This window comes from Diabrotica virgifera, chromosome 1 (assembly GCF_917563875.1).
Source record: "Diabrotica virgifera virgifera chromosome 1, PGI_DIABVI_V3a".
Lineage (NCBI taxonomy): Eukaryota > Metazoa > Arthropoda > Insecta > Coleoptera > Chrysomelidae > Diabrotica > Diabrotica virgifera.
In genome coordinates this window covers 63161453-63176562 of record NC_065443.1, presented here as the reverse complement: position 1 = coordinate 63176562, position 15110 = coordinate 63161453, and the positions used below count along the sequence as shown (strand labels likewise).

Sequence of the window (15110 nt, the reverse complement as noted above, 5' to 3'; positions counted from 1 at the left end):
CTTTATCGAAAGCCTTGTTGTAATCTATGAAACAGACGTACATATCCTGGTTCACGTCCAAGCATCTCTGGATTAGTACGTTGAATGCAAAGAGAGCTTCACGGGTACCTACGCCTCTACGGAATTCAAATTGCGTTTCTTCAATATCCATATCAAGTGTTTGGTAAATGCGTTTATGAATGATCTTTAAAAACATTTTAAGTGTGTGAGACATCAGGCTTATGGTACGGTGGTCGGTGCATTCTCTAGCATTTTTCTTTTTTGCGAGACAAATAAATGTTGAGGTCAACCATTCATTGGGTATGTTACCCGACTGATAAATTTCATTAAATAGCTTTAAGAGGACATCTATGTACTCATTTTCTATTATTTTAAGAATATCAATAGGCAGTTGATCTGGCCCCGGGCTTTTTCCGTTACTGGTGTTTTTATTGCATACAATATTTCTTCCTTTGTAATTTCTAATGTTTTCCTGTTTTCGAAAGATATGTCTTGTAGGTTTCTTCTTTCGTCGTCGAAAAGCTCTTCCATATATTCTTTCCATCGTTTTAGCTTTTCGTCAGTCGTTATAATAGTGTTTCCATTTTTGTCTAAAAGTGTTGTATTGTGGTTTCTTTTTTGCAGCCCTGCCATTTCTTTAACCTTTTTATGCAGGTTGAATAGATCATATTTGTTCTGAAGATCTTCTATCTCTTTAAATTTTTCCTCATAGTAAGTTTGTTTTGTCTCTCTTATCTTTTTTCTGATTTCATTGTTAATTATTTTTAATTGTGATTGTCTTTGTTCTTGGCTTGTTTTCGTTGGTCCATCATGCCGAGTATCTCGTCGGTCATCCAGTTGTCTCTCTTTCTTATCTGTTGTTTTAATATCTCTTTGCATGGAACAAGTAGGCAGTTTTTTAGTGTTTCCCATTGATGGTTTACCTCGTATTTGTTAGTATCTAATTTATCCAAGTTTTCGTATATTTTCTGTTGACGTTTGTTTTTTATATCAACTTCTTTCAGTTTGCTAACATCTATATTTGGAGTTCTTTGGGGTTTTCTAATACGTTTAAGCTTAAGCGTGACATTAGCGATTAGTGGGTTATGGTCTGATATGACATCTGCTCCTGGATATGTTTTATCGGATTTGATAGTGTTACGATATCTCTCTTTAATCAGTATATATTCGATTTGGTTTCTTACCACTTTTTCCGGTTTATCTGCTGGTGAGCGCCATGTATATAACCGTCTCAAAGGTAATTTAAAGAAAGTGTTTGTGATTATTAGATTTTGTTCTTGGCAGAATTGTATTAGACGATCACCTCTATCAGAAATGGAAATGGGGGAGGTGTGGCATTCTATGTTAGATCTCAAATTAAATATAAAGTTCTACAAACAAATAATAACAGTATTAAACACCTTTGCTTGGAATTGTTCGTAAGTAATAAATCGTATGGATTCTGTGTTGTATACAAACCACCTAAATTTAATGTCCGACATTTTTTTGACGAGTTTGAGAATATTCTTTTTGATGTTTTGCCGTTGATTGAAACATTTTATTGTACTGGTGACTTCAATGTTAATTTGTTAAATACTGATTGCCCTGATACTAGAGTTGTCTGTGATTTTTTCGAAACAATGGGGTTACATCAAGTCATAGATCAGCCGACTAGAATTACATCTAGTACGGCAACCCTAATTGATTATATTTTAACTACAAAACGAAGAACAATTCTTGATGTTGTCGTGGAATGTGTTGATTTTAGTGACCACGAGTTGTTGATATCTAATATAAATATAGAGATTAAAAAGAAAGAAATTGTTTATAAGACTGTAAGAAACTTTAAGGCGATAAATCAGACCGTATTCTATGAGGAATTACCATCTCTACCGTGGCGAAATATTTTTGAGATTGAGGGTCTTGATGATAAAGTCGAGTTTCTTACCAATAATATAATATGCTTACTGGATCGTCATGCTCCCTATGTAACCTACAAAATTTCGAAAAATTATGCACCATGGATGACTGACACTTTACGTATTATGAAAAAAGAAAGGGACAAAGTATTGAGTTTATACAAGAAATACAAAAACATCCAAACTTGGGAGGAATATAAATCAATTATAAATATGTTTACTTTAGCTGTCAGAAGAGAAAAAAAGGCTTTCTATTCAAAAAAATTGGATAATAAAAACGGGAAGGATCTTTGGAAATCCTTAAAAGTTATAGGTCTTGGTAGGGAAACTCAAAACAATACGCAACTGTCAGAAAATTTAAGTGATATTTCGGCAATGAATGACTACTTTATAAATTGTGTTCCCAATATGAATCCTAATTTAACACTTAAAAACTTTTATAGTCATAATTGTCGTGTGGACGTGGAAGCAAATTTTTCATGTGTTGAAGAAAGTGACGTTTTAAATGTCATCAAAAGTATAAAGAGTGCTGCTACCGGATATGATAAAATAAATATACTAACAATTAATATGTGCCTTCCCTTTTTATTGCCTTATTTGACACACATTATTAATGCTTGCATTCTAAGAGCCGAGTTCCCGTCAATGTGGAAAGTTGCAAAAATTATACCGGTACCGAAAACAACTAATCCGACAGGATATAACGAAATCCGACCAATTAGTATACTGCCCACTTTCTCAAAGATACTAGAGAAAATTCTAAATCAGCAACTACAGGTTCACTTGAGTCAACATAAAATTCTACCAGAAAATCAGTCTGGTTTCAGAAGGGATCACAGCTGTACTAGTGCCTTGTTAAAGATAACTGATGACATATTTGATGCCTGCGATAATGGTTTAATCACAGTGCTGATACTTCTGGATTACTCGAAAGCATTTGATACGCTTGATCATTCGCTATTAACTTCAATGTTTAAGTATATTGGTATGTCTCAGCGGGCATCGGATATGATATCTAGTTATCTCAGTAATAGAAGTCAAGCTGTTCATTACAACGGTAGGACATCAAACTATCTTAATACAAATAAAGGGGTACCACAGGGCTCTATTTTGGGTCCCAAATTGTTTAGTATTTACACTTCAAACTTTCCTGCAAACTTTCTCTCTTGTAACCAGCACTATTTTGCTGATGATACGCAAATATATTTATCTTTTAAGCCTGATGAGTCTGAACAGGCAGTGGCAGCAATCAACTATGATTTAGAAAGAGTTTCTCAGTTTTCGACTAGCCATTGTCTTCGACTTAATAACAACAAGTCGGTAGGCATAGTGTTTGGTTCAGCGGCGCGGAGAGAAATCTTTCTGAGAGACTTTGCTCACATGATCACCATCGATAATTCTTCAATAGAGTTTAAGGAAACTGTGAAAAACTTAGGTTTACATATAGATCAAAACCTAAGATTTGGTGGTCATGTGGCCAAGTGTTTGCAGAAAAGTTATTTGAACCTGAAGTTTTTATTCCAATCTCGTCATATATTTACTAAAAAATTAAAAAAATTGCTCTGTGATACTTTGGTGTTATCACACTTTAATTACTGTGATACCATTTATAATTCATGTATCACAGAACGTGACAGTTATCGGATACAAAAAATGCAAAATTCTTGTCTGCGTTTGATACATGGTATCCGTAGATATCAAGCAATTAGTTACAAACTTAAAGAAACAGGGTGGTTAAGTATGAAACATAGAAGACATGTACATTCAGCTTGTCAATTCCAAAAAATTATTATTTTCAAAACCCCCCCCCCGTATCTCTATAATAAAATAAAATTCCGTACTGATGTACACAATATTAACATAAGACATAAAAACACCATTTCTATTCCTTATCATCGTACACAGCAATACAAGCGGTCTTTTACATATCAAATAGCCCAAGTTATGAATAGATATACTACTGGTACTAATTTTACTCAAAACAAATTTAGAAGGTTCGTTATTGAAAAATTAGGAAATATTGCATAGGTAGAGTTGGCTGACATGGTATGAGTAGAGCTTACATTCAAAGCGCATATTGGTAAACTAAAGTTAATTAATGTTACATTTTGATTTATTTTTATTTAAATGTTAGTAGGTAACCTATTATACATAATCCTAGATATTTCTTTTATTATTTGTTTTGCCCAGGTTAGCTGAACAGACAGGACATGTATTCTGCCCCGCATTATACATCTCCTGAACTGAAACTCGCCTGGAGCTTTTTCTAAACTAATATTCATTATGTGAATAATATTATAGAATGAATAAAGGCCTTTATTATTATTATTATTATTATCGTTACGTTCCCCTAGTCCTTGATCTCCCATTATTGTTCCAGCACTTCCCTTGCCGACTTTTGCATTAAAATCGCCCATAACTACCGTGATTTCCCTGCTCTTTGTCGTTTTCAGTGCATCTTCAATTTGTTGGTAGAATGTTTCTACTTCATCTTCTGTTGCATCCGTCGTTGGTGCGTATACTTGAATCAAATTTAGTTTAGTGTGTGATGTCCTTATTTGTAGTAGCAGTTAACGCTCGCATGGAGTGCTAAAAATTGCATTTTTAACACGGTTGTAGAAAAAAATATTTATTAGTTTTCTCAGGATTCGAAAAAAATTAATACATTTAAAACAGATTGAAAATGGGTGCTTTATAATCAATGACGCAGATTAACCAGAGAATAAACACAAAGAAGATGCGCTGGGCTTGTCACCAGTGTCGTACACCACCGACCAAGAAACGCAGAAGCGCCCAATTCTTCATTAGGACTGATCGTCCAAGAGAGAGTCCAGGGCATTTAGCACTAAAAGCACCAGAATAAATCGATTTTTAAATACACCACCTAGAGATTTGTAGCTTTCTGCATTGTGTTTATGATGTGATGTCAGGAAAAAGTCTCCAGTAGAAAGATGGGTGCATAAACATGTCCAACTAAGCATATTAAGTTAACAATGTTACTGCTAAGACACATCATCTTCTCGAATTTCGAGGATCTTTTGGCCTTAAATTGATGCAAACAGATTACTCGGGGGGTTTTGGGGGTTGCTGAAAACAAATATGCCATCAGAACGACACCCGGAGCACCTGGTGTCTAGGATCACGTCATCTTGGGGAGTTTCGAGTGATTTCGGCACTAAATTGATGGAAACAGATTACACGGGGGTTTTTGGGGTTCCTGAACATGAATACGCCATCGGATCTCACTTCAGGAGTTGATACCTGGTGCCCACGATCACTGCTAAGGAACGTCTTATTCTGGAGTTTCGAAGATTTTCGGTTTGGAGGCATACACATAGATTAGTAGGCGGTTTTGGGGGTCGCTGAATTACAAATACACTATCAGAACTGTCCCCCGGACCACCTGGTGCTTAAGGTCACTGCTAAGGCATGTTATCTTTTGCAGTTTGGAGGGTAGGCACGAGGTGCACCGGGGCGTAGTTTCTGATGGCGTATTTTTTAGCAACCCCAAAAACCCTCGAGTATTCTGTTTGCATCAATTTAGTGCCGAGAATCCTCGAAACGTCAGATGACGTGCCTTAGCAGTGAAACTGGACACCACGTATTCCGATGGTCTTTTCTAATGGCGTATTCATCTTTAGCGCCTCCAAAAACCCAAAGTAACAAAATCTGGCTCTTTATATACATATTTTGATATGTTTATGCACTTTTGGATGCATTTTATCCACTTTAAAATATAATTATGCATTTCCGCCCATTTTTCTACTTTAAATTTTCTTTTTGGATATCATCTTGATCTGAGCATAATGCAGGAAATTGTAAGTTTCTAAAATTACAAGTATTTATAGTACATTCTTTCACGGCTTTTGCTCTAAATTTTAAAGAACCGCTTGGATTGACATGAAATTTGGCATACGCATAGCTTACATGTCAAACAAAAAAAGTGATATTGTGCCGATGTGTGCTTTTGCCCTGGGGGTGACTTTCACCCCCTCTTGTGGGTGAAAAAATATATGTCCAAAATAAGTCCGGAAATGGGTAAACTGACTAATTTTAAGTAAGTTTTGTTCTATGGAGCTTTTTCGCCAAGTCAAAACTTCGAGTTATTTGCGAGTGAATATGTTCATTTTTCAACAAAATAACCACATGTTTAGACGGTTTTTCGCAAATAACTCAAAAAGTAAGTATTTTGCCGAAAAAACATTCTTAGCAAAAATATAGCCTGTAAAAAAGTAAAAAAAAAATGGTGTACGCGTTAGGTCTCTGGACCTCGTAGAACCAGAGTTATAGCCAATGAAAAATAGATTCATATTCAAAAAATTTCAAATATTTCGACGTAAAATATCCAAAAAATTAAGCACTTTTTGGGGAAAACCCATTCTAACTTTTTTAAAGTGTTTAAAAAAAGCTTTATTTTTGTTTTTATAAAAAGTTTCTAGCATTAAATTTAAGCAAGTTACGCTCAAAATAAAGTTGGTCCTTTTGTTTTGGCTGAAAAAATCGGGAAGACCACCCCCTAATTAGCAACTTAAATGAAATTAATCGTTACCGCTCCACAAGTTATTTTACTTAAGTTGTGTTTATATGATCTGTAAGTTTCATCGATTCAATGTGCTTATTTTTGAAAAAATTTGGTTTTAAAGTAAAATTTTTAAAAAATTTAATTTTGAAAAATATGCTTTTCTTCAAAATAACTTAAAAATTGTTAGAGATACCAAAAATCTCGAAAGACAAAAAAGTCAGCATTACTTTTCTGAATATCATGTATTTTTTTGTTTTTCTGTTAGACAAAAATTGATTAAGATTTGGTGTTTCTAAATTTGCAAACATTCGTGATCAGTGACTTGTTCAACCCCTTTTAACTACAGCCCTTTCAAAAATAAGGACTTTAAACCGATGAAGCTTACAGATCATATAAACAATACATATACGAGTCAAGAAACTTGTGAAGTCGTAACGATTTAGTTCATTTGAGATACTAATTTTGGGGTGATTTTCCCGATTTTTTACCAAAAAAAAGGGACTAACTTAATTTTGAGCGTAACTTGTTTACTTGTAATACTACAATTTTTTTTTATAAAACAAAAATGAAGCTTTTTTTAAACACTTCAAATAAGTTGTAATGAGTTTTCCCCGAAATGTGCTTCATTTTTTCTTATTTCACGTTAAAGTATTCCATTTGGAATTTGACGAATATGAACCTATTTTTTATTAGCTATAAATCTGCTTCTGCTAGGTATAGAGACGTGATATACACACCATTTTTTTTTAAATTTTTTACAGGAGATATTTTTGCTAACAATGATTTTTTCGACAAAATACTTACTTTTTGAGTTATTTGCGAAAATCCGTCTAAAAGCGTGGTTATTTTGTTGAAAAAATGAACATATTCACTGGCAAATAACTCGAAAAGTATTGACTTAGTGAAAAAACTCTATAGAACAAAAGTTACTTAAAATTAGTCAGTTTATCCATTTCCTGACTTACTTTGGACGAATATTTTTTCACCCCCAAGGGGGGGGGGTGAAAACCACCCCCAGGGCAAAAGCACATATCGGCACAATATCACTTTTTTTCTTTGACTTGTTAGCTATGTGTATGCCAAATTTCATGTCAATCCAAGCGGTTCTTTAAAATTTAGAGGTTTTGCAATATTTTACAGTTAAAGAACGTACTATTACTAAAAGTAAAAAAAAACAAAACTACTGCAATAAAATTTAAAAATCAATAGTAATGTTGGTGTAAATCAAAACAAAAAAATATCTGTTTCTAATGTAAATATGAACTATAAACAGTTTCCGTTTTTAGAACGTGGTGCCATTGTATATGTATACAAGTGGAGCTGGAATGTCTTATAATATGATAAAGCACTATGGACAAGAGATAAAATCAGGTAACTTACACAGTTTTAGATGTATGCATTAGCAGTTTGAGCCATAGGTACATTTTATTTAATATTTATTTAAACTCGATAGACCAGAACTGATACTAATAAAAAGGTAAGTGTAATCTTAGTAGTGTTGCCCAAAATCGGTCTTGATCCTGCAGTCTTGGTCTTGTTGTTGGATTTTGCAAGACCAAGAAAAAGTCCAAGACCGCCTAATTTTATCAAGACCAAGACCAAAACTGACCGTGCAAGATGTGAGCAAGAACAAGACTAAGCCCGCGAGACCCTTGCGTCTTGCAGTTAGGACTGCAGACGTAGGACTGCAGACTGCAGTTAGGCAGTGTCGTTTTAGGGAGTAGAATATGTAACAAAAAAATATGTCGACGCTGCCAAGCCAAAACGGCATAAACGCCAAAATGACCACTTTTTAGTTAGCTGCGCTAAAAAATAGGATTTTAATTTCCGCACCAGACAGTTAACGCGGAATAACCGCAGAAAAAGTGAAATAGGTGTAATATAGGTTTAAAATTTTTATAAACGCCAGTCTAGTCACGCACGTGAACACCGACGTGAACACCGATTGACATAATCGCCAGTGCCCGTAAGATTATCATTGTGTACATTTCGGTCCAGTAATAATAGTAAAGGTATGTATTGTTACAATTTTTATGGATAAGTAACATGGTATTATCTACCTTTGCAATATCTTCAATTTGTATTGATGTTTGAAGCGTAAACACACTGAATTTCTTTAAAAACTATGAGGCGTTTATGCCAAAACCACATATTTACATCGTGGTTGACACAAGTGCCATTGCTCAATGGTATTCTTATGCACGTTTCTTATTTAAAAATTGCGCAAATAAAAAGTTTATTTTAAAATATTCTATTGTAACTTTGTACTAGTGGGATGAACAATTCATTTTGTATTACAGCATAGAGTTCAAATCAATTTTATATAGCTAAAAATGGCGATCGATTTTTGGCGTTAATGCCATTTTTTTGTTGCACATGAATAGCAGAAGTAAAAAAATAATGGCCTTACTAAATGAAAATAAAACATATACCGAATCAGTACAAAATGATATAATGACTGACAATAATTCCCCTATATTTCCCTTAGAGGTTTATGACATTTATAAGGCTAACATTGCAGAAGCTTTTAGCAATGACATTATCATCTTTGAGGAATCACCAGACGTTGCAGTAGAAGAAGAAATATTTAGTCACGATCTCACATCATGTTTCAACTTAGCAGCAGATAATGGTTTGGATCAGTAGTGGTATAAGTAGTGATCAAAATAAGGAAAATACAAGCAATCAAATCAATACGGATGTTGAACCAAATATTGACAGCGATTATGAATTAGAATCCACTACTTATTATTAGATATCCACTTTTAAGTATTTCATATTTACTTTTAATTATTTCATCCTAGCACCAAAACATGTTTAAAGAATTTAAGGTTTTGTTTTTAACTTAAAATGTATTTTTGATTAATAAAAAATAAACCCTACCAAAAATCTTCGTAATTTCATCATTTTTCTTGTTGGCATAAACGACAATTTTTGATTTTCGTTTCTTTTTTTCATTAATGGCATATATCCCTTTTAAGCGCCATATTGACTAAACTTACAACGATGCGATCGACACAAACGCCAGAGGTAAGTTTGGCATATTCACCAATGTTATATCTTGATTGGACATAAGCGCCATTTTATAGTTTTTAATTTATTTCAGACAGTATTTTCAGCCACATTAATGTTCACAATATATTAAAATTTGAAAAAAAAATCACCAATTTTTTTGAATCAATGTGCAGATAAGCAGAATTGGTAAAAATAAAAATAATCAGTGTTTTGTGTTTCCTGAAAAATCAAGTTAATGTCGTTTATGCCGTTTTGGCTTGACAGCGTCGATGTAACAAAAATTTGGAAAATTTGACTTAGGCGCATTACGAACCATAAAGATTACCATAAGCATACATAGCGAATCAAAAATCCATTAAAATAACACTTAACACATTTGACACGTAGGTACTCAGAGGTCATAATTACAATATGATAATAAAACATGTTGTACAATCTTTCCCAGCAGACGACTTCTTCGCTCTGAAATTGATTGTCTAGACTTTGAGAGTAGCCGTCATCTAATCATAAAATAATAATGTTCTTGCATTGCGGCGCCGACAGTAATATTGTATCAAAACTTTATAAAAATGTGCCACCTTAGCTGATAAAAAATTTAATAAGGTTAGCATACCTACTGTTAAGGACACCCGCCCAATAATTAATGTTTTTCACTTATTAGTTGGTAGGAAAGTAAATACCACAAATATCGGCCTAAGAATAAACATCGTTTCTGCGATGTGTGATGAGATCATTCGGTTAAACAAAATTTGCTGAAAGGTGCGGCTAGTACAGTCGAATCCGCTTGTTACATTACGTTTATAGGAATATCTCGGCTTGAGGAATAGAAATTCGAGGTCCCCAAACATTTTTACTAGCCATTCATGACCTGTTATTAGAATATTCCTGTTGTAGAAATACTTTTGCTTGGCACGAATGTTATTCTAATAAAAGGTTCGACTATATTAAAAAATAACGAGACAAATTAATAACAGATAATCCGGCTGTCATGTAAACAATATAACAAAATATTTAAAATAACGAAGTAAGGATATATATAATTCTTGGTTTGGTATTCAGTGCTTGGGGGATACTAACGAGTATATAAAGTAACTATTAGTTACTTTTTCAATATCTTACAGTCAAGTTTATGTCCTTAATCTGGTTTTTTATGTTTTAAAACCATGTTTTAGCACATGTAACCTTATTAAATGCAAACGTTTAGAAACAGACTAACTACCGTCAGACTACTGGCAGATAGCTCAGTTAGTTAGAGCATAGGCATGGATCGCTTGGATCGTGGATTCAAACCTCACCCGGTGTCAGTTGCTTAGACATTTATTAATTTGGTTGGTGTTTACTGTGGCTGTGTTAATTCAAGCTTAAAATGTATCTAGTCTTTTACGTTCTTCTAAGATTTAAAGTAACGTTTAATTAATAGAAATATGCTAATAAGTAACTGCAAGACTTGCAAGACTCTTGCGGCAAGTCCAAGACCAAGACCAAGAGCGGGAGCGCAATACCAAGACAAGGTGTATTGGCGCAAGATCAAGACCAAGACCGCCTAGGTGTCATCTTGTTCTTGCAATTGGGCAATACTGCATCTTAGAGCGTTCAGCGGAAGCAACAGAAGAAATATTAGCATCATCAACATTACAGGGATTAATAATGTTTTAAATATTTATGAATTCCAAAATAGAATGTAATAATTAGAGCTCTGAAACTTATTATAGTATGTTTTTAAACCAAGAGGAGTATTTTGACACTAATGGCATTTATAACATTTTGACACTATTGGCAATTTATAGGTTAATTAAGTTATATCAGCGTTTTTTTGTATTTTCTGAATTATTCCTTTTATTTTTTTATTTTTTAGTTTTTATATAAATAAAAACAATTGTTTTTAGAACTCTTTAGCGACGTATTAGTATAATATAATATTTATGGATCACCTACCGTCAAAAGCCGATATGATTAACGAATAAAGATGAATTTGGAGATATTTCTTGTCTTTTCGGATAGTGACTTTCTTGGGTTTGAATCTGTCTTTTCAGTTTACTCCATTTGGTTTAAAAACATAGCTTAGATGTTGAATTGATACAAGATAGGGTATTTGTATTTTTTAGGCCATTTTCGCCGATACGACTATGGATCTTCAAAAAATCTTAAACTGTATGGCTCTAAGGTCCCACCAGACTTTAATATTTCATTAATTACAGCTCCGGTGGACTTGTATTATGGTGAGAATGACTTTCTTGCAGACCTAAAGGTATATTTAATAAAAATAGTTACATATACAGCGTGTCTACTTAAGTTGGGAAGATATGGGAAACTTTTTTATTATTAGAAAAAAAGTTATTATTCATAAAAAATTCTGAATGGTTTTAAACCAAGATTCAATCATCAGATATCAAATTTTATCAATATTATATAGGTATGAGGTATGTCAAAAATTTGAATTTCGCTCAAGAATAAAGTTATTTTTCTCAATATGGAAAATTTTTATTATAAAAAGTTGTTTGAAATTAAAAACTATGATTAAATATGCAATTACACGCGTCTAATTGAAAAAAAAAATGTAACTTTTTTCTCAAATTATGGATACCAATATTGTTTTATTTATTTCACATATAACTTTTTTATTATAAATTTTATGAAAAAAGTTATTCTTCATAAAAAGTTCTGTAAATTTTAAGACACAATCACCAGATATCAATATTTATTAATTTTATACGAGGTGTGTTAAAAAATATGAATTTCCACTTAGAGTGAATTTCATATTTTTTTGACAAACTTACTTATTCTACTTCACTCCATGGGGAGCGTAGGGCGTCAACTGTCTGCCTACATTCTGTCCCATCCTTTGCACCGATATTTATTTCGGCCCCGGTTTTACAAATAGCATTAATTTCTCTCTCGACACTTCTTTTCCACGTTCCTACGGGTCTACCTGTTTTTTTTTTCATTGTGGTGTGGTTTTCACCCATGTGGTGTGTATTCTAGGGCTTGCCTCGCTATGTCTGTGCCAGGTCTCCTTAGTGTGTGACCCATCCAACCCCATTTCATTTTGCATATTGTCTTAGATATAGGTTTCTGGTTAGTCTTGTCCATAACTCTTGGTTTGATATGCGGTTTGGCCAGTCAATATTAAAAATCTTCCTTAGGCATTTATTTATGAATACCTGAGTCTGTCCGATACATTTTCTTGACCCTTTCCAAGTTTCTGCTCCATATAGTAGCACAGTCTTCACATTGCTGTTGAATAATTGTATATTGCTTTTACTTGTCATCTGGCGTGAAGACCACATTTTTATTAGCATGTTAAATGCGTTTTGAGCTACTCCTATTTCCGTTTTACGTCCTCCTCCGTCTCTCCTTTGTTGTTCAAAATACTGCCCAAGTAGTTAAATTTCTCTACCGATTCCCTGTGCCTCCCAGTGATATTCTTATTTCTCTTGTTGTATGTATTTATTTTTATTATCTTAGTTTTTCTGACGTTTATGTTAAGTCTGACATTCTTCTCTGTCTCTGCTACTTTTTCCGTTTTGCGTTGCATGTGTTGTCTTTTTTCTGTTAAAAGGCATATATCACCTGCAAATTCCAAGTCCTCATGTTGGTTAAAAATATGATCCAGTCGATTACTATCAGGAATAAGGTCAGAGAGAGTACACAGCCTTGCCCGACTCCTGTACCAAGTACCAATATCTATTTTTGACATACATAATATTATAAAATTTATAAAAGTTGATATCTTAGGTTAAGAACATATAGAGCTTTTTATGAAAAATAAGTTTCTTTCGTAAAATTGATAATAAAAGAGTTATCATAATATGTGTAATAAATAAAAACAATGTTGAGTATCCATACCTAATTTGAGAAAAATTTGCATTTTTTTTTAATTAGAAACGTGTAATTGCATATTTGATCATAGATTAATTCCAAACAACTATTCGTAATTAGAATTTTCGACATTGGGAAAAATAAAGGTACTTTCCTCTTGAGCGAAATTCATATGTTATAACATACCTCTTTTAATATTGATAAAATTTGATATCTGGTGGTTGAATCTTAGGTTTTATACCATGCAGAACTTTCTTTAAAGAATATCTTTTTTTCGTAAAATGAATAATAAAACGTCTCTCATATTTCCCATAGAGGGATTTCTCTTTTTATGCTTCTTATATGTTTCCAACTTCAGCTAGTGAATTGAGAGGTTTAGTCGGTCAAATTTGTTGGCAAAAAAGTAAAGAAGTCAGCTAATTTTTTGATATATTGAAAACGTTTCGCTTTACAATTTGAAAAACTTTATCAATTCACTACAAATAGAATAAAGTCTGTAAGTATAATGTCTACAGTGGTGTGGTATATATTTACAAAACAATTTGTAGTGTGTTAAAGGTGTTGAAAACACAGTAAAGCCACGCAATATAAAGAGCAACTACCCTAACAAAAAAAAAAATAAAAAATAAACCGAACAGTAGCGCACTAGTAGAGAAATTAAACCTTTTAAGGACAAAAAAGCAAGTTAATCAGCGGAACCGAATTCAAAATTATTTTGCACACTATATTTGAAACATCTCATTTTTGTTGAACAAAATTTGTCCAGAATAAATTACGGTTTTTTTGATATCCAGGTACCTATTCACACGATATTCCGCTCGGTATTTACACAATGTTGCCAAACTGAATTTTGTTTTATTATTCGGTTTAACCCGATTTCCGAGCCTACTATACCTCATTATATTTTAGAAGACTTTATATTTGTAGGTTTGTAGATTTTTATTATACGAATATAAATTTGTGGTGTAATAAGTAAGTTATTTGCTATTTGTTGAATACCCAGTAAAAATAAGCAACGGCAAATCTAGGGGATTTTTGTTATTGTATGATGTAGTTGGAAACAATGTTATATAAGTGTCAGATGTCAACTAGAAGTAAAACATGTGTCAAAAAGAAAAATAAATGTTGATTTTGATGTTTAAGTTATTTGTAGAATTATTGAGTTTTCTTTTAAAATAAAACTGACTAGAAGTACTTCGGTGTTTAATTAACATCCACGCAATTCTGCAAAACATCAGGTTATGGCCCAGATCACTTGTTTTCGTGAGTATTTCGCCAGTAAAAAAAGTCAGTGTTGAAGAGCCTGTGTCGGTAGTTTGCCGCGGCCAACGAAAATAAAAAAGAAAAGCTGAAAAAAAGGTGAAAAAGAAGCTCGAGTATATATACATAAAAAAAGAAAAACATAAATCCGAAAAATGGAAAATTCATCGGCTGCGTTGAAACTTAGTGGTGGTGACAACTGGGTAGCCTGGAAATTTCAAACAAGGGTAGTGCTAAAAAGCCGTGGTTATTATGACATAGTAATAGGAAAGTCTGTGAGACCGAGCACTACTGGAGATGACCAAAAGAAATGGGATGCTGGTGATTCAAAAGCACAAGAATTTATAGTAACCAGAATAGAGCAAGGCCCTATGACACACATTTTATCCTGTGAGACCTCGAAAGATATGTGGACAAAGTTGAAGTCTGTCTACGACAAAGAGTCAGAGGTGAGCATTCATTTAATGCAACAAAAGTTTTTTCTCTTGGAGTTTTCATCAGGTAAAAATGTTGCCTCATTCATATCACAGCTTGAAGAGATAAAAAATAAGCTAAAGCAAGCTGGTGAAGAGCTGTCCGATAAAATGATCATGACA

The 15110-nt window shown here is 33.2% G+C and overlaps 1 protein-coding gene across 3 annotated transcripts in view; it reads left to right on the top strand.

Annotated features, from left to right (window-relative positions):
• LOC114329267 (lipase 1) overlaps window positions 1-15110 on the top strand; it is a 128126-nt gene that overhangs the window by 36244 nt on the left and 76772 nt on the right. For all 3 annotated transcript variants that reach the window (XM_050658775.1, XM_050658827.1, XM_050658708.1), the window contains 2 exons: window positions 7707-7791; window positions 11541-11683. In XM_050658775.1, coding sequence (XP_050514732.1) covers window positions 7707-7791; window positions 11541-11683 — 228 coding nt within the window. The remainder of the gene's footprint in view (window positions 1-7706; window positions 7792-11540; window positions 11684-15110) is intronic.